Raw genomic sequence first — 26,475 nt, forward strand, 5'->3', positions numbered from 1 at the left:
GGGCCAAATGTGGGGTTATAGCTTTCTGACTGAAAACTTGTTCAGCAATAATACAACAGTACGCTTTACAGTGATCACTAGAAAAATGCTGAAAGGTCATTAGACATTTTAAAATAACTGTGGTTAAAATTTTACCATCAGGAATAGCCGGATATCAGAACAACACATTATCTGAAGCATGACTGCAAGTAATTAATACTCCACATACCTTTGTAGGATTTGTAAAGCATTTGCAAGGTAGGAGGATGAGACTCCACTATGAGTAGCATGACTTTAATAGATGTGCTTCCTATTACTGGATTGGTGTTTTCAAATAACTTGTAAATTATTTCATCCAGGATTAATCGGATGCTTTTTTCTTTCACATAGAGCAATACTGTTCTGAAAGACAAATAAATACTACATGTCAGTGATTGATTACTTGGAGCATAGCAGTACCTAATCTGCAACAGAGCCGCTGGAATTGGTCTCAGCTTCTTTGGTCTATGAAGGAAGAATATTGCCAGATTTCCTTCTCCTGAACACTACTGAATAGTGGATATCGGACAAGAAAAGGGATCAATTGTGACTTTCCAGCAACATGACATTTGGATGCAGAGTTGGAAAACACCCAGTGCCTATGAATAGCCATGAAACAACTCCTAAATGTCTCCCTCTCCCTGTCACCGTGATCTTCCGGGATTGTCACTTGAAGAGGGTTTGCAAAATTGTTGAGGACCCTTAACACCCTGCACAAAGTATTAAATTCATCTGCTCCTGTCGGAAAAGAGATACAGGAGGATCAGAGCCAGAACTACCAGGCTGAGAAACAGCTTCTTCCCATGGGCAGTGAGAATGCTGAACAACTGCATGAAATGCTTACACCAACCCTCTGAGAATCGAATATTTATTAAACAATATTTATTTATTCCTATATATGATATCTACTGTAAGTACTACACATGTAATATTTGTCTCTATGTGCGTTATGTCTGGTTGGGTGTCTGCATATTTTTGTAGTAAGGACAGAATGCTGTTTCATAGGGTTGTACTTGTGCAATCGGATGATAATGAACTTAAATGTAAAAAGGGGGAAAGCAGAAGTTGCTAATGTGAATCGAAGTCTTATGAAAAGCTTTGAGCCACGGTGAGACTTAAGTTTGATGGTCTAACCAGCCAAACTTCAAACTCAACCTTCCTAAAATAAACGAATCAACCAAAGTCCCCCCCAACAGGTGAGGGGGTCCCCAATGAAAGGCTTTAACCAGGCAGAGTTGTTGTCAAGCATTATCCTCTTAAGGTGGTGATTGAACCACATGTTTGTAACTGGCAGACAGAAAATTGGCTACATTTCATTCCTCAAAAAAAAATTAATGATATATTAGTGCCACTGAGATTCAGCAGATAGCACTTTTCACTTTTGGAGTCAGTATCGCAGGTGCAATCCTTCAGTCATTATTTAAATCTCTTTTCCAATCTCCTTTGAATTTAAATGAAAGAAAGACTCCTTCAGGCACTACAATTCAGACTATACCCATGTTCTGCCTAAAAACTATTTATACCTCCCGGTTGGTTCTTTTGTAAATTACTTTAAACCTGTGACCAGATATGAACAAACATGAAAGAAACTGAAAGATTCCACAACATCTGTACGTATTTATTTCACACAGCAGGACACTAATCAACCCATTAGGTCCCATCCAGGCTCCCAGTAGTGTAATCCATTCCTTTTCCTCCATGGCCCTGCAAATTATTCTTTTTTTGCATGTTCATTAACTTCCCTTTGATTCTTTTTCTCACTTCTTAATCTTCTTCTTTGGCTTGGCTTCGCGGACGAAGATTTATGGAGGGGGTAAAAAGTCCACGTCAGCTGCAGGCTCGTTTGTGGCTGACAAGTCCGATGCGGGACAGGCAGACACGGTTGCAGCGGTTGCAGGGGAAAATTGGTTGGTTGGGGTTGGGTGTTGGGTTTTTCCTCCTTTGCCTTTTGTCAGTGAGGTGGGCTCTGCGGTCTTCTTCAAAGGAGGTTGCTGCCCGCCAAACTGTGAGGCGCCAAGATGCACGGTTTGAGGCGTTATAAGCCCACTGGCGGTGGTCAATGTGGCAGGCACCAAGAGATTTCTTTAGGCAGTCCTTGTACCTTTTCTTTGGTGCACCTCTGTCACGGTGGCCAGTGGAGAGCTCGCCATATAACACGATCTTGGGAAGGCGATGGTCCTCCATTCTGGAGACGTGACCCATCCAGCGCAGCTGGATCTTCAGCAGCGTGGACTCGATGCTGTCGACCTCTGCCATCTCGAGTACTTCGACGTTAGGGATGAAAGCGCTCCAATGGATGTTGAGGATGGAGCCAAAGGGTAATTAGCACAAGCCCATTAACCCAGCCTCTTTTGGCTTCATAAGGAAACCAGAACCGAAACTCAAGAGTTGCAGAGACAAAACGTGCAAATTCCAAACAGAGAGCATCTAACATGAAATTTCCACCTGGGTTTCCAGAACTGTGAAGTAAATCATGAAAATCTGTAGACACCGTGGTTGAAGTAAAAACACAAACTCACCTGGTCCATCTCCGACAATACTCTCCCCCCTTCCTGGATCTCTCTGTCTTTATCTCAGTAGACAAGCTTTCCACCGACATTTTTCAAACCCACTAACTCCCACAACTACATTTCCTCTCACCCTGTTCCCCACATCTCTTCTCTCAATTTTTCCATCTCTGACGCCTCTGTTCTCAAGACGAGGCCTTTCCAGTCCAGATCTTCCTAAATGTCTGCCTTCTTCTACAAACGTGGCTTCCCCTCCACTCTCATCAACTCAGCCCTCACCCACATCTCCTCCATTTCCTGCTCACCTGCCCTGGCCCCCTCCGCCGCCAGATGCAACAAACATAGCACTTTTCCTCGTCCTCACCAGCCTCCACATCTAACATATTATCCTCTGAAATTTCTGGCACTTACTACAGGATTCCACCTTTTTCCTTCTCCTCCCCTCTCTGCCTTCCATAGGGATTCCCTCGTGCACTCATCCCTCCTCAGCACCTTCCCCTATGGCTGCAAGAGGTGAAATACTTGCGTCCACACCTCCTCCCTCACCACAATCTGGGGTCCCAACCAGGCCTTTCAAGTGAAGCAACACTTCACTTGTATACCCACAGGACTGATTTACTGCATCCGGTGCTCCCTTTCTGGCCTTCTCAGAGAGATCGGTCGCAAATTGGGTGATCGCTTCGCTGAGCACCTCTGCTCCCTCCGCTACAGGAACAGAGTCCTCCCATTAGCCAACCATTTAAATTCTGAGTCACACATCAGTTCTGTATCTTTATCTTTGCTACATAAAGGGCACTGTTTGACCAGCTGAGTTTCTCCAGCATTTAAGTTTTTACTTCCAGACTGCATTTTCCTACAGCTTGAACAAGCTTCAACCTTGTGTGCTCAAGGAATAAAGACCTAATCTGCTCAATTTTTCTTTGTAGCTAGATTCTGAAACTCAGGTTACATTTTCGTAAATATTTTCTGCTCTCTCTCTCTACCTTGTTGATCTCCTTTCTATAATTCGGTGACCAGAACTGCACACAGTATTCCATATTTGGCCTCACCAATGCCTTGACCAGTCTCAACATTACTTCCCAATTTCTGTATTCAATGCTTTGATTTATAAAGGTCAGCATAGCAAAAGCTTTCTTCACCACCCTATCTACATGAGATTCTACCTTCAGGGAGCAATGAACCGTTATTCCTAGATCTTTCTGCTCTACTGCATTCTTAATGCCCTCCCATTAACTAAGTATGTATGCCCTGTTTTGATTATTCCTTCACACTTCTCAGCATTAAACTCCATCTGCCATCTTTCATCCCACTCTTTCTTCTAAGCAGTCCAAATCCTTTTGCAATCTTTGAAAACCTTCTTCATTATCCACAATTCCACCTATTTTAATATCATCCGCATATTTACTAATCCAATTTACCACCCCATCATCCAGATCATTAATGTAAATGACAAACAGCAAGGGACCCAATACAGAACCCTGAGGCACACTGCTTGTTTAGGGACCCAATACAGAACCCTGAGGCACACTGCTTGTTTAGGGACCCAATACAGAACCCTGAGGCACACTGCTTGTTTAGGGACCCAATACAGAACCCTGAGGCACACTGCTTGTTTAGGGACCCAATACAGAACCCTGAGGCACACTGCTTGTTTAGGGACCCAATACAGAACCCTGAGGCACACTGCTTGTTTAGGGACCCAATACAGAACCCTGAGGCACACTGCTTGTTTAGGGACCCAATACAGAACCCTGAGGCACACTGCTTGTTTAGGGACCCAATACAGAACCCTGAGGCACACTGCTTGTTTAGGGACCCAATACAGAACCCTGAGGCACACTGCTTGTTTAGGGACCCAATACAGAACCCTGAGGCACACTGCTTGTTTAGGGACCCAATACAGAACCCTGAGGCACACTGCTTGTTTAGGGACCCAATACAGAACCCTGAGGCACACTGCTTGTTTAGGGACCCAATACAGAACCCTGAGGCACACTGCTTGTTTAGGGACCCAATACAGAACCCTGAGGCACACTGCTTGTTTAGGGACCCAATACAGAACCCTGAGGCACACTGCTTGTTTAGGGACCCAATACAGAACCCTGAGGCACACTGCTTGTTTAGGGACCCAATACAGAACCCTGAGGCACACTGCTTGTTTAGGGACCCAATACAGAACCCTGAGGCACACTGCTTGTTTAGGGACCCAATACAGAACCCTGAGGCACACTGCTTGTTTAGGGACCCAATACAGAACCCTGAGGCACACTGCTTGTTTAGGGACCCAATACAGAACCCTGAGGCACACTGCTTGTTTAGGGACCCAATACAGAACCCTGAGGCACACTGCTTGTTTAGGGACCCAATACAGAACCCTGAGGCACACTGCTTGTTTAGGGACCCAATACAGAACCCTGAGGCACACTGCTTGTTTAGGGACCCAATACAGAACCCTGAGGCACACTGCTTGTTTAGGGACCCAATACAGAACCCTGAGGCACACCGCTTGTTACCGGCCTCCAGCCTGACAAACTATGAATCTCTGGCATCGCCCTTCCAGCCACTATTAATGCCTTGTACCTAGCGCTTGAACCTTCCTAACTAACTTTCCATGTGGAACCTTATCGAAGACCTTACTGAAGGTCCATATAGACAACATCCACTGCTTTCCCTTCATCAACATTCCTTGTCACCTCTTCAAAAAATTCAACAAAATTGGTCAAACATGATCTTTTACACACAAACCCGTGCTGAGAGTTCCTGATCATATCCTGTCCCTCCAGATACTTATAGCTAATTTTAGTTTGCTTTTCAATGGTATGGATAATTATGGATGTTAAAAAAGCAAGTTTTAATGGTTTAAAGTAACATTTTCTGAGGACATATAACAATTAAGTTTCTTCCATTTGAATGAATCATTTTACCTGTTCAATTGGAGAAAGCTGAGGAGGACAGATACCATGATAGTCGCGGTCTCCACATCATCGGTGAGCAACAATTGCAGGAGGTGATCAGACTGAAAGACTGTATTGAAAAGGAAAAACTGAATGTCATCCAGCAGGACCACACAGCCTCAACAATTCTGAATATCACTGTCATGTGGCATATTGGAATGATTGCAATTTAATTGTCGCCATTCATTCCCTGGACTCTAATATATAAAATTTTTAGCGAAACTTTAAAACATGAATTTGCACATACTTATCAAGGTTATACAGGAACACTTGTTCAAGTGAAAAATATCCTCTTATCCCAGATAACTTTCTTCCCCAAACAACATCAACAAAATCTGATAATTTATGTTATTAATTATGCAATTTAATGCAATAATTGTGATGCATTTGGAGAACAAAAAATATTACTATTTATGTAAGATTTACTTTATAAAATCACTGATTACAGTGAATGGAATATGCTTGGAATGGGTTAATGGGTAATTAAACACGCATGTGATTTACACAGAGATGCATTTCTTGTTTTAATATGTGATCCTAGGAGCCTATTCTGAGAATGAGTGTGGCTAAGGAAAGTGTTAAGAGATTAAAAAAAAACCAAAAGGGATAGATATACAGTTGCAGTTAGTGCAAAACATAGTGCAAACTTTTAGTGGTCTCCAAATTTATGCTTAGGGTCACAAAAGGACAGAAGAAAGAGGAGCAGGAATCAGCTACCTGGCCTGTCAAGGCTGGTCCTCCATTTAACAAGGACAAGACTGAATAAGGTTCAGGTCCACCTACCTGCTTTCCCCCCATTACCCTTAGTGCCACTACTTTGGAAAAAAAATTAACTGCGTCTTAAATCTATTTCATGAAGCAGCCTCCACTGCTTCCTTGGGCAGAGAATTCCACACATTCATTACTCTCTGGGAAAATAAGTTCCTCCTCATCTCTGTCTAAATCTATTCCTCCGAATCTTGAGACTAGATTCCTCAGTTCTAGTCTTACTTACCAGTGGAAATAAATTTCCTATCTCTATCTTATTTCTTTCATTATTTTGTTTCTGTAAGATCCCCTCTCATTCTTCTGAATTCCTGTGAGAACAGACCCAGGCAACTCAATCTCTCCTCAAAGGCAAACCCTCTCATCTACAGAATCAACCTGGTGAACCTCCTCTGCACTGCCTCCAAAATCAGAATAAGATGACCAGAAATGGACACGTTATTCCAGTTCCAGCAGTATCTCCCCTCACTATTCCTCCAGCAATGAAGGCCATCATTCCATTTGACTTCTTGATTACCTGATTACAACCTTTTGTAATTCATCCACAAGTATGCCCAAGTTCCTCTACACGACAAGCTGCAATCTTTCACCATTTAAGTAATAGCCGAGTCTACTATTTTTCCTTCCAAAGTGCATTGTATGCTATCAGCCAGACTCTTGCCCACCCACCCAAGGGCAACATGGTTGGCGTAGCAGTTAGCGCAACACTTTTATAGTACCAGTGATCAGGACCGGACCAAGGTTCGAATCCCACACTGTCTATAAGGAGTTTGTACATTCTCCCCATGTTTGCATGGGTTTTCTCTGAGTGCTTTGGTTTCCTCCCACCATTCAAAAACGTAATGGGAGTGTAGGTTAATGGAATGTAAATTGGGCGAAATCGCCTGTTACCATGCTGAATATCTAAATTAATTAAAAAAAAATTAAATCAATGAACCTGTCTCTATCTCTCTGATGAATTCTCGGCATTCTCTGCACACTTTGCTTTTCCACTCAATTTAATGTCATCAGCGAACTTAGGTACGGTACTCGGTCCCACTTCCAAATTATATAATCTCTTTCGTGATGGAATATTTTGGAATGTTTTGGGGAGATAATTTGGGAAAAGTAGAGTAGGTGACATACATGCACACACTTTAAAACAGATACTATTTGAAATACTGAAAAATTCATATTGAGTGACTTTACAGAAACTATGGAGAATGCTATGGAGATTTCACGAGTGGCTGTTAATTGAAGTGAATTTAAAGCCATAGCAAAAGACAGGTTATCTCCTAATACCTCTTCACAGAAAGGTCATTGAGAGGTTCTTGTTTACCTAAAAACAACAGAAGAACTAAAAGACTAACTCCTATTGTTTTCTGGAGAAGGTCATGGGTTTTGCAAGTGAGAAAGAGAAGGACACATGCTTCCTAGCAGTCAGGGTCCCAGAGTCTCAGAGAGAGAGGGAGACTGAACAGTGTCAGCCAGGAGAAGCTTGTTGGAACTGAAACAGGAGCTCCAGAGTGGTGGATGGCTGGAAGTGCTATCTATCTGATGCTTCTCTTGGAATACGGGGTACGGAAAAGAACTCTGTGGTAGCCTGAAAGAAAGATGGGGCAAGTTTCATCAGCGAGACATTGAGGTGACTAATGGTGGTACCTCAGTTGTGGAAATCCTGGAACAACAAATCTCTCTCTGCAAACCTACAAGAACCTTTCTAAGCAGTAAACATTTACCTTTCAAGCACTGAAGCCTGGTGAACTTTATACATGTTAAATTCTGTGCAGAGTCTAAGAATTGCCTGCAACCAGTGAACTTGGAAGAATGAGAAGTGAGATTGGACTGTGAAACAAAGAACTTTCTTAAATTTACACACACACTACATACACGTGCGCTTAGAATTAGAAGGGGGTTAAGTTAAAAACAGAGTTAAGTTAAAGTTTGATTCTGTTTTCATGTTCAAAGATAAATTAAAACAACTTGTGTTTAAGTAACTACTTGTCGTGGTGAATATCTATTGCTGCTGGGTTTTGGGGTCCTTTGGGCTCGTAACCTTTTATTGAATGGTTGCAGGTCTAATACTGACTCCTGCACCACTCTACTTACTATTGATTGCCAACCAGGGAAAAACCCATTTATCCAAACTCCCTGCCTTCCATTGGTTAACCAATCATCTATCTAAGCTAATGTATATCCCCCAACTCCGAAACAGAATTTCTTGTCATGAACAAGTTATGAAATTCCATGTTTTGCAGTAGCGTCACAGAGCGAACATTCAGATTATGAACCATCTTACGACATCACTATAAATAAAAAAATGTAAAGTGCACAAAAAATTATTTATTTTTCATTTGCATAAAACACAGATCATCAAAAAATACAAAACGATAAAGATTGATACAAAATGATACACAAAATTTTTCTTTTCTCCCCCTCCCTCTCTCAACCCTTCCCCAGAAAAGAAAAAGAAAGAAGAGAGAAAAGAAAGAAAACACTAGATATAGATATTGATCACTATTCATTTTATTTTAATATAGTTATTTTACCTTCTAAATATCAATGGGAGGAGCGAGAAATGTGAACTTTTACCAATGAAATCTAAATCATATAAAAATTCCCAAGGTGATTCCTTAAACTATAAGTAATCTTTTCCAAAGATATACAATTTTGTATTTCAGTCTGCCATCTGTCCAATCTTATAAAATTATCTGATTTCCATCTTATTGCACACATTTCCTTGCTATCGATATTGCTACACTCAAAAACTTCTTTTGATATTTATCTAACTTCAATTCAATATGTTTCATATATATTGCCAAGTAAAAATTATTCTTGGGTCTTTTGGTATTTGTATCTTCATAATTTGTCCTAATAATATATTTAAATATTTTCAAAATTTTTCCACTTTCACACAAGATTAAACTGAATGTATTAAAGTCCCTCTTTCTTTATTACATCTGTCAGAACAATTTGAATTAAGTCCATGTAATTTATATGGAGTGTAGTATAATTGGTGCAAGAAATTGTATTGAACCATTTGGTATCTAACATTAATTGTATTTGTAACACTCTCTTGGCAAAGTCTTGACCACACTTCGTCTTGAATTTGCATATTTAAATCTTTCTCCCATCTTCGCTTTGATTTACATAATTTCTTCAATGTGTCTTTATATACATATTCGTAATAAATTTCTCAATAAATGTATCCATAATTAAATATTCTAATTGACTCTGTTCCGTAAGTCTTATATTCTGTGCCTAATTTCTTTTTAAAATCTGATTTAAACTGATAATATGAAAAAATTGTATTATTTGGTACGTTATATTTCCCTTTCATTTGTTCAAAAATCATAAAGAACCTAAAAAACAATCTTTTACCCTTTACTGTGCCAAATATCAAAAAAAGTTATTTAAAGTAAAAGATCACAAGATAAAGGAAACAGAAGCAGCCACTAGGCCCATCGGGTCTGTTCCATGGCTATCGCACTAAGCTAAACTAAACTTACCCCAAGTTCCAATATCCAGTCTTTTCCCCATATCCCTTGATACTCTAACTAATGACCTATCCATTTCCTGTTTAAATACTCCCAGTGATCTGGCCTCCACTGCTTTGTGTGGCAGTGAGTTCCACAGATCCACAACCTCTGGCTATAGAAGTTCTTCCTCCTCTCTATTTTAATTGATAACTTATAATGTTAAGACTATGTCCCCTTGTCCTTGACTCGCCCATCAAGGGAAACATCTTATCCACATTCACTCTGTCAAAACCTTTCAATATTCAAATGTCTCTATGAGATTCCCCTTCACTCTCCTATACTCCAATGAGTACAACCCTAGAGCTGCCAAACGTTCCTCATACGCCAGCCCCTGCATTCCAGGAGTCATCTTGGTAAATCTCCTCTGCACCTTCTCCAACAACATCACCTCTTTTCTTACTTAGGGGGCCCAAAACTGTATACAGTTCTCCAAATGGGTCTCACCAGTGCCCCATAGAGTCTCATTAACACCTCTCTACTCTTAAACACAATACCTCTTGAAATGAATGCTAGCATAGCATTTGCCTTCTTCACTACCAATCCCAGCTGGGCATTAACTTTTAGATTTCTCTGCACGAGGTCGACCAGGTCTCTTTGCCCCTCTGAGGATTGAATTTTCTCTCCAACCAGATAGTTCTCTGCCTGTTTATTTTCACTACCATAATGCAATGATCTTCTCGACATTGTACTTCATCTGCCAAATATTTGCCAATCTCTCAATCTGTCGATATCCCTCTGCAATCAGCAATTTTATGGTTTCTTCAACAGTTCCTGCTCCACCACCTATCTTGGAGTCATCTGCAAATTTGGCCACAAAACTATTTAGTCCACAATCCAAATAATTAATATAAATTGTAAACAGCAGCGGCCCCAAGAGCAACCTCTCTGGAACACCACTCATTACAGGCAGCCATTCTGAATGGGATCCTTTAATTTCAACTCATTGCTTTCTGCCTATCAGCCAATTTTTGATCCAATCTAATAGTGTCGCTGTAATTTCATGGGCCTTCATTTTATTTATCAGCCCAGCATGTGGCACCTTATTGAGAGCCTTTTGAAAATCCAAGTAAATAACATCCACAGCCTCCCCTTTGTCTGTCCTACCTGAGATTTACTCAAAAAACTCCAACAGGTTAGTTAAGGAGAATCTACCTTTTAAAAAACCATGCTGATTAGGACCTATCCTTTCCAGGTATTTCATAACTTTATCCTTGAGGATCGACTCTATTTTCCCCACCACCGATGTCAGATATATAGGTCTATAGTTCCCTTTCTACTGCCTTCCCACCTTTCTTGTACAGCGAAACCACATTCGCAACCTTCCAATCCCCGGAACCAGGCCAGAGACGATTGATTTCTGGAAGATTGTGACCAATGGATCTACAATCTCCAAAGCCACCTCTTTCAAAACCCGCAGGTGTACTTTGTCCGGTCTGGGAAATTTAATCGGTCTTTAATCCAATCAATTTACCTAGCACAATTTCTCTAGTAATCTTAACTGTATCTAACTCTACTCCCTGAAGCTTTGTCTGTCAGGAATATTACTATTGTCTTCCACCATGAATACAGATGTAAAATATTGATTTAATTCTTCTGCCATATCTTTGTAACCCATAATAATTTCCCCAGTATCATTTACTATCGGTCCTATGTCAATACATGTCTCTTTTATTCTTTACATATATATTTAAAAAAACTCTTACTATCTTTTTTTATATTGTTTGCCAATCTCCTTTCATAACTCATCTTTTCTTTCCTTGTGACTTTCTTTATTTCGTTCTGTAAGTTTTTAAAGGAATCCCAATCCTCTGATTTCCCACTAGTTTTAGCCTCCTTATATGCCACACATGTCAAATTTGGCCCGCAAGATCATATCAAAAATGTATTAGAGGTGGCCCGCTGGCCGCTGCGCCAGAATAGCGCATGCACAGTAACTGCTATGTCCCAGGGTGAGAGAGAGAGAGAAAAATCCTGGTCCTTGACAAGTAGTGGTGGGTGGTTTTATAAACACCCTGTCGTGTCCCCCCGCCCACCCCCCCCCCACCGCAGCGCGGCCTGGCCGATGTCAGGGGAAGCCAAGGCCGCTTCCCAGCGCCCGGAACCCCAGTGGCACAGCGTTTCTTGGAGCTGCAGATGGAGTCGGGATGCCGGAGGGAAGATTGGGGCTCCCCACCGGGCGATGGGGGCGCCGGCCACCCTGCGCCTTCCCACCGGACCAGCGGCGGGTGCCCAGAGTACACGTGGAGAGCGAGGCTGGTCGGGCAGGTAGGTGGAACCCCCCCCGCCAATCTCGGGAGTGGCGTGGGCTGGATCGGGATTAGCTGCGCTCACCTGCTCCTCCACCGCTGACCGGGATCCCAGCGCGGTCCTGAGCGCGGAGACTGCCCTGGAAAGGTCCTGGGACACCGGCATGGAAAGAAAAGGGGGTCCGGGAGAAACTCAGCAGGTCAAGGGGGGTCCGGGAGAAACTCAGCAGGTCAAGGGAGGACCGGGAGAAACTCAGCAGGTCAAGGGGGGTCCGGGAGAAACTCAGCAGGTCAAAGGGGGATCCGGGAGAAACTCAGCAGGTCAAAGGGGGATCCGGGAGAAACTCAGCAGGTCAAAGGGGGGTCCGAGAGAAACTCAGCAGGTCAAAGGGGGGTCCGAGAGAAACTCAGCAGGTCAAGGGGGAGGGGTCCGGGAGAAACTCAGAAGGTCAAGGGGAGGGGGTCCAGGAGAAACTCAGCAGGTCAAGGGGGGTCTAGGAGAAACTCAGCAGGTCAAGGGAGGTCCAGGAGAAACTCAGCAGGTCAAGGGGGCTCCGGGAGAAACTCAGCAGGTCAAAGGGGGATCCGGGAGAAACTCAGCAGGTCAAGGGAGGTCCAGGAGAAACTCAGCAGGTCAAGGGGGGTCTGGGAGAATCTCAGCAGGTCAAGGGGGGTCCGGCAGAAACTCAGCAGGTCAAGGGGGGTCCGGCAGAAACTCAGGAGGGGCCTGACCTCGCCAGGACCGTTGCCCACTCCCCCTCCCTGCCGTAGGCCGACCCGCGACTCACGGTGACGGGGCCGCTGATCCGCCGAGATGCCGCCCTGCAGCGAGATCCGATGCCCCCGCACTGTCGTTGTCCAACCTGATCGCCCGCAAACCCCGCCCTCCCGCACACAAGGCCTGAGTAAGGATTATGAACTTTAATCTCAGGATAAAACGATCTTCCAATAGTTTCATGTCACAGTGATAAATATATTCCTGGTTAAAAATGGTCCTGCACCTGGATACAAGCTCATTAGGCATAAAACTTGAAAAGTGTGTAAATCAAAGGATATCTGTACCAATGGAAAAAGGGCATGGCAAATAACCCTGCTAGAGTTCATGCCCACAATCAGTCACCCATTTGATTGTTTCAGGAATCATGTTATTCTCCCACATTCTCAATAGCCCTCAGATTTTACTATTCGACAGCACACTAGCAACATTTGACAAATCCTCTATAGAGAAATATTATTTATTGAATATTTTATTTCTCATTTGTTAATGCTTCTGGAAAGAGTTTATCCAAAACTATTATTAAACATTTATTTTAATAAGAAAAAATTTAACATTACATATGTTGAAAGAAGAGAAAACATGCAGATGTTGTTGAAAATTTTCAATAAATATTTAGTTTGGCCCTCGACTTAGTCCAAGTTTTTAATTTTGGCCCTCCGTGAATTTGAGTTTGACACCCCTGTTATATGCCCTCCCCTTTGCTTTTATCTTGTCCTTAATAAGTTGATTCTGCGTTAACAGCAGCTTAGGTATTTGATAATTCTTAATTCCTCTTTCTACATGAATTCCATTCCATACCTGAAGTAAATATGCTAAAATTGGTACTTCCATTTTTCTTTTCAAAAATTCATCATTCCATTTGTACAAAAAGTACTCTGCATTAGTTTCTCCTTTTTTATTATTAATTTTGTTATTTTTCCTCCAGTTTGATAACAGGAGGACAGGAATCTTAATTGTGCTGCTTTATAATAATTTTTAAAATTAGGTAATCTTAGTCCTCCTTCAAATTTCCAGGTCAGTCTTTCCATAGCTATTCTTGGCATTTTTCATGCCAAATAAATTTTTTACATTTTTATTTAATTTTCAGAAAAAATTTCTCCAGGACTGGAATGGGTAATGATTGAAATAGATATTGTAATCTAGGAAAAATATTCATCTTGATACAATTTACCATCCCTATTAAAGATAATGGTAAATCTTTCCATCTTTTTAAATCCTTTATCTTTTTTAATAATGGTAAATAATTCAATTAAAATAAATTATTTAGATTCCGGCCAATTATTATTCCTAAGCTATTTATTTTTGCCACTTAAATGTTGTCATTTGTTTACATTGTGTATAATCCCTATCATTCACTCTTTTCTACATTTACTTTATAACCTGACACCCAACCATATTCTAACATTTATTTTCTTCAATGATACTTCTGATTCTGTTACATACACTATTACATCATCTGCAAATAAACTAATTTTATGTTCTTTTTCACCTATCTCAAAACCTTTAATCTCATTATCCCTGCCAAAGGTTCTATAGCCAAAGCAAATAAAAATTGTGATAATGGACAACCTTGTCTAGACGATCTTTCTGATAAAAAAGGTTTAGATATTTCCCACTTTAGCTTTTGGTTGATTATATAAAGCTCTTATCCAATTTATAAAAGTATTTGGAATACCAAAACATCTAACACTTTCAAGAAAATGTCCAACTCTAACCTATCAAATGCTTTTTCTGCGTTGAATGCGACTGCTACTGCAGGTATCTTTTCTTTCTGTGCTACATTTAATAAACTCATAAATTTAACCATATTATCCACTGATCTTCTATGTTTAATAAAACCAGTCTGGTCCATATTTGTTAATTTATGTAAATGCTTCTTTGGTTTATTAATTATTCAGGAATCTGATGGTAGTGGGGAAGAAGTTGTCCTTGTGTCGTTGAGTGTTCATCTTTAGGCTCCTCCATCTTTTTCCCGATAGTAAAGGTAAAGGTTACATTATTGTCATATACTACATGATCACTGTACAAACCAAGCAACTTTGCAGCTAAAGAAGGAGTTTGTAAAATTGATTAAAATTGTCATGTTGGAAATGTGGTAACCTATTAATCAACAGCAAACTCCTACAAAGAGTAACTTGATAATAAATGGGCATCTATCTTTTAGATTTTGTTTTTGAAACAAACCTTAACCCAGATCTCCAGGGACAACTTCAAAATAGTGTCATGGGACTTTTAGCATCCTCTTAAGAACATAAGAAATAGGAGCAGGAGTTGGCCATCTGGCCCGTCGAGCCTGCTCTGCTATTCAATGTGATCATGGCTGATCTGATGATCGACTCATCTCCACCTACCTGCCTTTTCCCCATATCCCTTAATTCCCCTACTTTGTAAAAATCTATCCAACCTTGTCTTAAACATATTTACGGAGGTGGCCCCGACTGTTTCATTGGGTAGTGAATGCCACAGACTCGCCACCCTCTGGGAAAAGCAGTTCCTCCTCATCTCTGTCCTAAATCTACTGCCCTGAATTTTAGACTATGTGTCCAAGTTCTGGTTTCCCCCAACAATGGGAACAACTTACCTACCTCAATCAATATGTTTCTATAAGATCCCCTCTGGTTCTTCTAAATTCCAGTGAGTACGGTCCCAGATGCCCCAATCTAGGTCATTCCCCTCATCTCTGGAATCTATCTGGTGAACCTCCTCTGTACCACCTCCAAAGCCACCTCCTTCCTCAAGTAAGGAGACCAGAACTGCATGCAATATTCCAGATGCAGCCTCACCAGGACCCTGAACAGTTCCAGCAGAACCTCCCCACTCCTAAATTCTATCCCTCTTGCAATGAAGGCCAACAATCCATTTGCCTTCTTGATCATCTGCTGCACCTACAAACTTAGATACACCACACTCTGTCCCCTCTTCCTGATCTTGAGAGTGCAGAATGCACCTTGGTTTATTATCTCATCTGGTTGCTTCCAAGACTATCAAAATGCAGCCAAGATCAAAATAATACCCACTATGGCTGGATAAGTCATCACGCCCCCAGGAGCAGCAGAACTGCACTTATTTCACTAACAAATTCAGGACTGGCTGCTCTAATCAAATGAGATCAATGACAGGTTGGATTGATTGTCTTTGTTAGTTTGATCATCAGTTGTAGAATCTAATGCGTGAACTTCAAAGAGGGGCAAATTAAATTCTGGTCTTTAAACAGAGTTATTTTTCAACCTGAGGACCGTGGGCTTGTTACAGGTGGTTCTTGACGATGACAAATGTTGCTGATATAAGAAACAAGTCATATGTAAAACATGTAGAATGGCAGCATTGCTACTGGTGCAGACCTGCGGGGTGTGAGGAGCGGAGATAGAGCACTCCCACAGGGTCCAACCACCCAGTCAACTGCCGTCAGCTCTCCACAGGCTTTGAGCGGTCTCTTAATGGAGCCAATAGTAGTTTTATATAAAATCCCGCGACCACAGGGTCAGCGCCCAACATGGTGGCACCTCTGACTGGCAGCAGCCACAAAGGGTTGCAGACTCCAGGGGAACTGAGGACTGGTGCAGGGCACCAGAAAACAGAGAGACCATCCCCCGTCTGAGGAGCAGAAGCAGAGGAGACGAGCCATGGGGGCAGGGTTAGTGAGGGGGTTCAGAGGCTGAAAGACCAATACATCTGGTGTACTGCTGGCGATTCAAGGTGAGGAAACCATGGAGGCTTGGGCTTCTGGACACTGCTGGTGGGAGACTTGTGCTGGGCTCCAGACTGCTGGAGACTGGCTCAAAACTGGCTGAAGGGGTACCAGGTATCGGAACCAGGATGTAAAGGGGTGTTGAAGAGTTCTTGATCGTGTTTGAGGTTTGGATCCGGACCTCGGGTTGCCAATGGTTTGGATTGGACTCGATGTGGCTGCGGAGGCTGTGGGAGTGTGCTGGAAGTGAATCTAGGGACACTTGGTGACTCTCGAGACTTAGTGACTCTTTTGCTTCTCTTTGTCTTATTGTAAGGAGGTGCTTTAGGCAATTTCTGTCAATGGTGAATCTACCTTACAGCAGACAAAAGCAATTTCATATAATATGACCCTGTTTTATTACAATGACAATAAATGGAATCTTGAAGTTTGTAAATTTACTGACAAAAAATGTTCCCAATAAAACAAAGCAAAACTTCTGCCAACTAACCCCTACCTCACCCCCCACACCCCCTACTGGTGGGGTCGCTGGGTTTGTTATATACGTTTTGTAGTAACTAAAGGTGGTCTCTTTATTAAATAAAGGTTCAGATCCATAGAGCTGGAGATTCATGGAATTGCTTATTTCCAAGGCAATTGGTGGCTTTTCTAATTTATGTGTCATTGTTTATTATCTGTGGGATTGAAATTACATTGAAATTTTAATTTTAATCACAATTGTTAAAGATTAATTTGAAGTTTGCCATGGTAATTATAATGTGTGTGAAAATTAAATGAAAATGGCCTCTTGGTCTATCAGGATGAGCTGGGAGATCCCCAGCTGCTGTATTTAAACACATCTCTTTTCATGCAAATTGTTCAAAATTAGTTCAGGGGCAGATGTTTGAAAGCACGGTAGAATGCAAAGGTGTTTTTTAAAAAAGAATTGGTTTCAGAAAATATTGCATCGTTACCATTAACAAACAGGTTTAGTGAAAATAAGCACGAGTCCATCCAAACTCCTGTGTCTGGAGAGGGGAACAGGATGATGAGGAAGAAAAAGGTAATGAGGACGAGGCTGTCTATGCTTATTCAATTTGAAAAATCACCTCACCCTGGGTCATTTTAGACAAAATCTACCCAGCATCCAAATTCTGCTAATTTGGCAGTCTTAGGTATGCAAAGGATGGCTGATATTAGAGTTGGGGGAGGAAGGAAGAGAGCAGTTTCATGATTCACATGTGCATAGTTGGTTCCATAGAAGAAACTGAGTTGATAACATAAAGCCATTTACCTTTGTTTTAAAAAGAGCAGTTTAACAGTTTCCCAATAGCTTTTTTCGTAGCACAAGGTCAGATGACTGTTGAGAAAGAGAAAAGCTGTAGAGAAAGGGACCCAAACCAAAACATTGGCGGACCATTTCTTCCTACAACTGTTGTGTGACTTGCTGACTTCCTCCAACAACTGATCTTCAGGAGGATGAGGGTTCAAGCCCCACTCCAGAACCCTGAGCTCAGAGAAAGTGATGACATGCTGGATGTTCAGATCAGATGTTAGCCAAGGCAAACCTGCTCCTCATTTAGAAGCCCAGGATCTCTTAAGCCTGCAGTGAAAAGCTCAGGAGGTATCCTTGGCTTCCTGACCTCCATCTATCTCTCTACATCAAGTAAATAAATAATTTATCACAGTGGAACTTGAATGAGTTTGGTATGCACAAACTGGCCTTAGTGACAGACCAATGAGGAGTTCTACAGTTGAAGAAGCACACACTCAGTGGGCTGTTGGTGACTCAAGGCAAGGAACGCACTCAGGCTCTGGGCTGCTGGCCACTGTGATGGAGGGATTCACACCAGGTTGCAGACCGCTGGAGACTGGCTGAAGAGGTAGCAGGTATCAGAACTGGGATGTGAGATGGTGCAGAGGCTGAATGGATCCTGTTTATGTCAGAGGTTCAGATTTGGAGCTCAGGCTGCTGATGGTTTGGACTGGACTCGTGTGTCTGCTGGAAGTGAATTCACGGACACACGGTGACACTGAGGGGACTCTCTTTTTCTTCTCTTTCTCTGACTGTAAGAGATGCTTCAGGCAATTTCTGTTGATGTTGAATCTGCGTGCCTTATGGCAGTTGAAAACAGATTCCATGTAATCTTCTTTGGCTTGGCTTCGCGGATGAAGATTTATGGAGGGGTATGTCCACGTCTGCTGCAGGCTCGTTGGTGACTGACAAGTCCGATGCGGGACAGGCAGACATGGTTGCAGAGGTTAAAAGGGAAAATTGGTGGGTTGGGGTTGGGTGTTGGGTTTTTCCTCCTTTGTCTTTTGTCAGCGAGGTGGGCTCTGCGGTCTTCTTCAAAGGAGGTTGCTGCCCGCCGAAATGTGAGGCGCCAAAATGCACGGCTGGAGGCGATATCAGCCCACTGGCGGTGGTCGACGTGGCAGGCACCAAGAGATTTCTTTAAGCAGTCCTTATACCTCTTCTTTGGTGCACCTCTGTCTCGGTGGCCAGTGGAGAGCTCGCCATATAACACGATCTTGGGAAGGTGATGGTCCTCCATTCTGGAGACGTGACCTACCCAACGCAGTTGGATCTTCAGCAGCGTGGATTCGATGCTTGCGGACTCTGCCAGCTCGAGTACTTCGATGTTGAGGAACTTGCGGGGGGGCATCCGAGGCGCTCTAGTATTTGCCAAAGCCCTTTTCTGCTCACGACGTCGAAGGCTTTGGTGAGGTCAACAAAGGTGATGTAGAGTCCTTTGTTTTGTTCTCTGCACTTTTCTTGGAGCTGTCTGAGGGCAAAGACCAAGTCAGTAGTTCCTCTGTTTGCGCGAAAGCCACACTGTGATTCTGGGAGGACATTTTTGGCGACACTAGGTATTAGTCTATTAAGGATAATCCTAGCGAATATTTTGCCTGGAATGGAGAGCAGCGTGATTCCCCTGTAGTTTGAGCAGTCTGATGAGCATGTAATATTGCACTGTCTTTATTACATGATAATAAATTGAATCTTGAAAACATCAAGAGCAACTTGAAAACTGCACAATGTAGAGTGAATTGCTTGGAGAGATCATGGAAGGATAAATCCATTTTCCCTTCATGCTATTTTAAGATAACTCATAACCATAATAATCTCTAGACGCTCAGGATTATTATGAATTCCTCCGACCACTTCAACCCCTTTATTTGTTGAAAATAAAAAATACTGGCAAATATAGTTAGTCCAGAAACACAATTAGAAATTGTGAGTGGCTGTTGGTACTGAAGGGCCTTACTACATGTTGGGTAAAAAAAAGTTGAATGTTCATGGGGGTGGGGCATTTAATCTGGTATCAGGATGTTGACCTGAAACTATGCACGAATGACCCACTAAGTACCTCTAACTCTAATGTTTGCTAAAGATTCTGGCAAATGTAGTTTTATGTTTTTCTCTTGATCTACTCCACAGAAATTCTCAAGGCCTACTTTGAGGCAGTCTTCTTCCTTTCTCAAGAAAGTTCTGTGAAGCTCTCACACAGCTCACCTCCTGCATTTTCAAGTGCCCTCTTGCTTCATGATGACATTTTCATCAAGATTCAGTCTCTATCAAGGGTCCCGACACAAAATGTTGACTGACCATTTCTACCCATGGTTGCTGCCTGACAAGCTGAGTTCCTCCAGCATCTGCAATTTTTGTGATCCTGTATGAAATTTGGCTGAGTCTATTTCTTGGTTTGGTTCAATTCTCATGGATTATTGCTCCCTTTGCAGGTGACACAAGCATAGTTGGCTTATCCACAAAAATGATTAGTCACACGACAGAGAAGAGGTGGAATATCTCATGATATGGTACGATAGTAATAACCCGAGACTCAATGTGGACAAGACGAAGGAAATGATCAAGGACTTCAGGTAGACTAGGAACGACCACACTCCATTACACGTCAATAAATTGGTAATGGAGACAGTGGAGAGCACCAAGTTCCTTGGAGTCCACTTAACAAGAGACCTTTTATGGACACACATCATCTCCTCACTTGTCATGAAGGTGCAACAGCGACTACTCTTCCTGAGAAGACTGAAACGGGCAAGGCTACCAGCCATTGTCATGTCAACTTTCTACAGGAGCTCAATTGAGAGCATCCTGACTGGCTGTATCACAGTGGGGTATAGTTACTGCAGAGAAATGGATTGGAGATCAATCTACAAGCCGAGAAGAGAGTCAGAGAGAACCACTGGCGTCTCCCTCCCCCCCATCGATGTGATCTACTGGGATTGCATCTGAATAGGGTGCACAAAATCATTGAGGGCCCTTTCAACCCTGCACACATCTTTCAGCTCCTCCCGTCAGGAAAGAGATACAGGAGGATCAGAGCCAGCACCAACAGGCTGAGAAACAGCTTCTTCCCACAGGCAGTGAGAATGCTGAACAATCAAAGGAACTGCTCGTATTAATCAGCGAGACTCCCATATTCAAAAAACAATCTTTATTTATTTTTTAAAATATATGAATGCTTGTCTTGTGTATTTATTTACGTATCTGCATTATGTCTGGTTGTGTGTCTACATGTTTTGCACTGAGGACCAGAAAATGCCCTTTCATTGGGTTGTACTTGTGCAATCAGATGACGATAAACTTGACTTTGCGTTCTCCGAAAAGCTAATTTATTGCATGTGTCCTTGTTTGGCACATCCACTGGGATTTTATTATAGTAGAAGGAATAAGCACTGATGCAGCAAATACAGTACCAATTGGATTTTCTGAACAGAGCGATGGAGAAACAGAAGTGACTCACTTCACTGTTCTCACATTGACTTACTAATTAACGCAGCACTGGATTGGAACTTCTAGCTACATGCTTCTGACTCACAGTTAGTCAGAGGATGTAAACACTGCTAACAAAGCTTCTCAATTCCTGCTCTATAATCTCTTTACTAGATTAGTCATTTGCCTGTAAATATGCTAACAATTACTGTAAACATTTACAATTTTAGTTCAATCTGGCGTTGACATAAGTCTCAGTTTAGAGCAGTCAACATGTACAGCTTCCATAAAACTGACAATATTCCTGAAACAGACAATTCTGTGAAACGATAATGAGTTTATTGTTTTTGAACCTCAAGGTGCTGGCTTCAGACTTCTGTACCTTCTGTCCAAAAGTAGCAGTGAGAAGTTCAAGTTTAATGACATCTGACTGTATATTTACAAACCAATGAAACAGTGTTTCTCTGGGCATCAGTACACACACATAATACACAGTACAAAATAATCACATGTATACATTAAAAAGAATTTAAATAAATACACAAATATTTTAGGATCATTTACTCAGATATAGGTTCATCATTTTCACAGCCTGTAGGAATTTCCCACCCTGGCAGTCCCAATTTTCATGTTTTTGTATCTCCTACATAAATTATTAAAATAAATATATGACTATTTTGGGATGATTTTCTCAGTTACAGGGTACTGTTCCTCAGTCTCTCAGTGTGTAAGAAAAAGTTATTCCCAACCTGGCAGTCTCGATTTTGATGCTTCTTACCTCCTTCTTGATGGTCATGGGTAAAAGATACTGTGTGCTGGGTGGAAAGGGTCCTCACTAAATATTTGAGCTTCATTTAAGTAAACGTCACACTAAATGCCAACAATAGAGGTAAGGGAGACCCCGTGATTTTCCTGGCTGTTTTAATGTTCCTCTGTATTACAGCAAGACAGAATACTCTCAATTGTTCTTCTGTACAATGTTGCAAAGAGAGGAACCAGTACCCTTGCCCTCCTCAACCTCCTTAAGAATTGTAGATGCTGCAGCTTCCCCTCTAAATGAGAATGTGTTGTGGGTCCAAGATAGGCTGTCCTGTATACACCGAAACTTTGTGTTCTCAACTCTCTCCATGATGGAACCACTGATGTTTCATGAAGAATGGCCAACTTTCATCATCCTGAAGTCTACAATTATCTCCTTTGTCTTGTCCATGCTGAGACTCAGGTCGCTGTTCTCACATCATTTTATGAGCTGCTTAACCTCCCCTCGCTGAGCTGTCTCATCATTGTTGCTGATGAGGCCAACTAATGTTGTATCACCTTCAAGCTTGAAGTTTCTATTCGAACTGAATCTGGCAGTGCAGTGGTGAGTCATCAGCGGGCTGAGCACGCGGCCCCGAGATGCGCTCATGCTCAGCACAATGGGACTTGAGGTTTTGCTACCAATCCAGATTGACTGCGGTCTTTCAGCCATCGAGTTCAGAATCCAGTTGCAGAGAGGGTGTTGAGAAGACGTTGTGACCAGGGTGATGGAGTCCTTTATGCTGCTTGTGGATTGATGCATTCAATTGCTAGGAGACCAGAACCTGTGATGGTCCTAGCTACGTTTATTACCTTCGGAGCCATCTATTTTCCTGGGCAGTCACATTCCCAAACTAAACTGTGATGCAACTAGTCAATAGACAGCCCACAATATCTGTGCCAATATGATGCAATTTAAACTAACCCATCTGCCTTAACATGATCCATAATCCCTCCATCCCTTCTGTCCATTTAAATATATTTTAAATGTTCTTATTGTAACATTATTATGCAAGAACGTATTACACTCATCACCAGACAACTGAGTTTTTGGCTAACCTCCCATTCTCTGTAACCAGTCAAATTATATCCCATATTTTATCCCCCATTAATCACTCTGGTCATTTCTTATCCAACTATGTTTCAAGACCTCAGTATCTCCAAATATGAGATCTAAAACCTTCCACAGTGTTGATTTTCTCCATTTCAAATACAGTAATATCCCTTGTTTCCCCCAAAATTCAAGCAACCGGCAGCCTCAAGCAACTGGCAAAAATAAATTGAGGAAAATAAATGTAAAATATACTAAAGTTTAAAATTGGCACCCCTTAGCAGTCAGTTTACCAATCACGCAACACGCAATCTCACTTATCCAGCGTATACCAATCCCCATAGGTGTTGGGCACCTGGAGTTTTACTGTCTCTCCCAAAATTGCTCCACCAACCTTGATATCATAACTGGTAAGTGTCAGAAAGCTGGGTTTAACCCTGACCTCAATAGGTCATCTTCGTGGAGTATGCAGGTTTTTTAAAATTTAATTTTTACACTTAAAAAAAAATAGAACACAGTAGAAACTGATTCTGGCCATTTAAACCCATGATCCCCAATTATACCCAATTAACCTTCAATCTCTTACGTTCTGGATGGTGGGAGGAAACCAGAGCACCCAGAGAAAACCCATGCAGGCACGGGGAGAACAAACAAACTCCTTACAAACAGCAGTGGATTCAAACACTGGTTGCTGGCGCTGTAACAGCGTTGTACTAACCACTACAACAACTATGCCCCCTAAAGGTAGGATTATCTTAAACAGGATGGTTAGTGTGGAATCGATGGGCTGAAGGGCTGATTTCTGTGCTATCTCTCTTTACAAATATAATGCATCTGCTTCATTTTGTATTGCCCTCTTTCTCCTGCTTCAAGCTCCTTCACGATTGTCAACAAAAATCAAAGCTGTTTTTTTGCCTTCCCTAGTAACTCTTTGGTCTCGCTGACCACTTTCATCTTACGTTATTCTCTGTCAACAAGGCTTTCTGTTTTAAGACAAATAATTTCTAAAGGCAGTTCAAACATTGCACTTACCATGTTGAGTTAACTGAATATGACCACTCAGGAGCCAACAAAGAGAGTCAGTTACATTGTGGAAATAGCGCAGAAAGTCTTGTTTATCATCCTCCTTGAAACAGAAACAAGTTTAACCATAAAGATAATGAGTTTAACATCACTCACATAAATGTAATATCCACATGTACCAAAATTCCTACTTGCTGCTTCCAAACTGGTACAGTACAACTCGGATTCTCCAAAATTGGATTCTCCGAAATCCTCATTTATCAAATAAATGAGGATATCTGAAACAAATCATAAATCCTCAGTTATCTGAAAATTTTTCAGAGCTGAACTGACTGGGGACCTCAGGCTCCCAGCAGCAGTGGGGACCTCAAACTCCTGATGGGAGCAGGGCCCTGATGTGGAGGTGTCAGTGATCGGCAGCGGCCAGCATTTTTTTCGGTTAGAATTAAACATTATTTTAATGCTTAAATGCTTCCCTTGTTTGTTGTTGTTTAAACATTGATGCAAGTGATTTGCTGTTACTACTGGGCTGTTTTTAAAAAAAAGACCAGTTCTCAGAAGAAAAAACATTTATCTGACGTAGGCCAGGTCCTGACCATTTGGATAATCAGAGTTGCAATTTAAACTAACCCATCTGCCTGCACATGATCCATAATCCCTCCATCCCGTCAGTCCATTTAAATGTATTTTAAATGTTCTTATTGTAACATTATTATGCAAGAACGTATTACACTCATCACCAGACAACTGAGTTTTTGGCCAACCTCCCATTCTCTGTAACCAGTCAAATTATATCCCATATTTTATCCCCCATTAATCACTCTGGTCGTTTCTTATCCAACTATGTTTCAAGACCTCAGTATCTCCAAATATGAGATCTAAAACCTTCCACAGTGTTGATTTTCTCCATTTCAAATACAGTAATATCCCTTGTTTCCCCCAAAATTCAAGCAACCGGCAGCCTCAAGCAACTGGCAAAAATAAATTGAGGAAAATAAATGTAAAATATACTAAAGTTTAAAATGTAAAAAAATTGTAAAAAAAAAACATTCCAAAATTATATACAAAATTGCTGCATGGAAAAAGATAATAACATTTTTTAAAAGACATAGATAATAAATATTCAGTTTCAGTTGTGCAATAAAATGACATTTCAATAGTGCAGTCAGGTATTTTTGTGTGGTTTGAGTAGTTTATAACCATATAACCATTTACGGAGCGGAAACAGGCCATGCCGACCTTTCGAGTCCGCTCCGGACTCCACTAGCTCACCACCAATAACCCTCCAACCCCATCATCTCCATGTACACATCCAACCTTCTCTTAAATGACAGAAGGGACCCTGACACAGCTATCTCATTCGTAAGTTAATTCTATTCTGCCACCACTCACTGAGTGAAAAAGCCACCTCGAATATTTCTCCTAAAGTGTTGCCCCCTTACTCTTAACTCATGACCTCTTGTTCCAACCTCCCCTGCCCGCAGGGGAAAGTCTGTTTATGTCTAGTCTATCTATTTCTTTCATAATTTTAAATACCTCTATCAAGTCCCCTCTCAGTCGTCTACGTTCCAATGAATAAAGTCCCAGTCTCCTTAATCTCTCCCTGTAATCCAGATGCTGTAAGCCAGGCAACATCCTTGTAAACCTTCTCTGCACTCTCTCCACCTTATCTATATCCTTTCTATAATTTGGAGACCAGAACTGAGCACAGTACTCCAAACCTGGCCTCACCAGCTGCAGCATCACCTCTCAGCTCCTATACTATATACCATGATTTATGAAGGCCAGCATACCATATGCCTTCTTAACCACCCTGTTCACCTTCAGTGAACTCTGTACCATAACCCACACCTCCCTTTGCTCCTCTGTGAGCCTCAGTGCCCTCCCCTTAACTGTATATGTCCTATTCTGGTTATTTTTACCAAAATGCAACACCTCACACTTGTCTACATTGAATTCCATCTGCCATCTTTCAGCCCACTTCCAAACAAACCAAATCCTACTGTAATCCAAGAAAATCTACCTCACTATCCACCACTCCCTCTATTTTTGTATCATCCACATATTTGCTTACCCAGTTAACCACACCCTCCTCTAAATCATTAATATAAATGATAAACAACAAGGGACCCAGCACCGATCCCTGAGACACCCCGCTTGTCACAGGCTTCCAACCTGACATACAGTTGTCCACCATGACTCTCTGCTGTCTATCTCTCTACTAATTCCTAGTGACTGAACCTTCCTTATTAACCTTCCATGAGGAACCTTATCAAAATCCTTACTAAAATCCAAATAGATCACATCCACCGCTCTACCTTCATCCACCTTTTTTGTCACTTCCTCAAAAAACTCAACAAGGTTCATCAAACATGACTCTCCTTTTACAAACCCATGCTGGGTGCCCCCAAT

At 41.8% G+C, this 26,475-nt stretch overlaps 1 protein-coding gene across 1 annotated transcript in view; it reads right to left on the reverse strand.

Annotated features, from left to right (window-relative positions):
• The window catches only part of LOC138762246 (IQ calmodulin-binding motif-containing protein 1-like), an 81,888-nt gene that overhangs the window by 16,725 nt on the left and 38,688 nt on the right, over positions 1 to 26,475 (reverse strand). Inside the window, exons 5-7 of the mRNA XM_069935910.1 lie at positions 24,073 to 24,166; positions 5,450 to 5,549; positions 209 to 381 (exon numbers count right to left, since the gene is read on the reverse strand). Of these exons, the coding sequence (XP_069792011.1) occupies positions 209 to 381; positions 5,450 to 5,549; positions 24,073 to 24,166 (367 nt within the window). The remainder of the gene's footprint in view (positions 1 to 208; positions 382 to 5,449; positions 5,550 to 24,072; positions 24,167 to 26,475) is intronic.

This window comes from Narcine bancroftii, chromosome 4 (genome assembly GCF_036971445.1).
Source record: "Narcine bancroftii isolate sNarBan1 chromosome 4, sNarBan1.hap1, whole genome shotgun sequence".
Lineage (NCBI taxonomy): Eukaryota > Metazoa > Chordata > Chondrichthyes > Torpediniformes > Narcinidae > Narcine > Narcine bancroftii.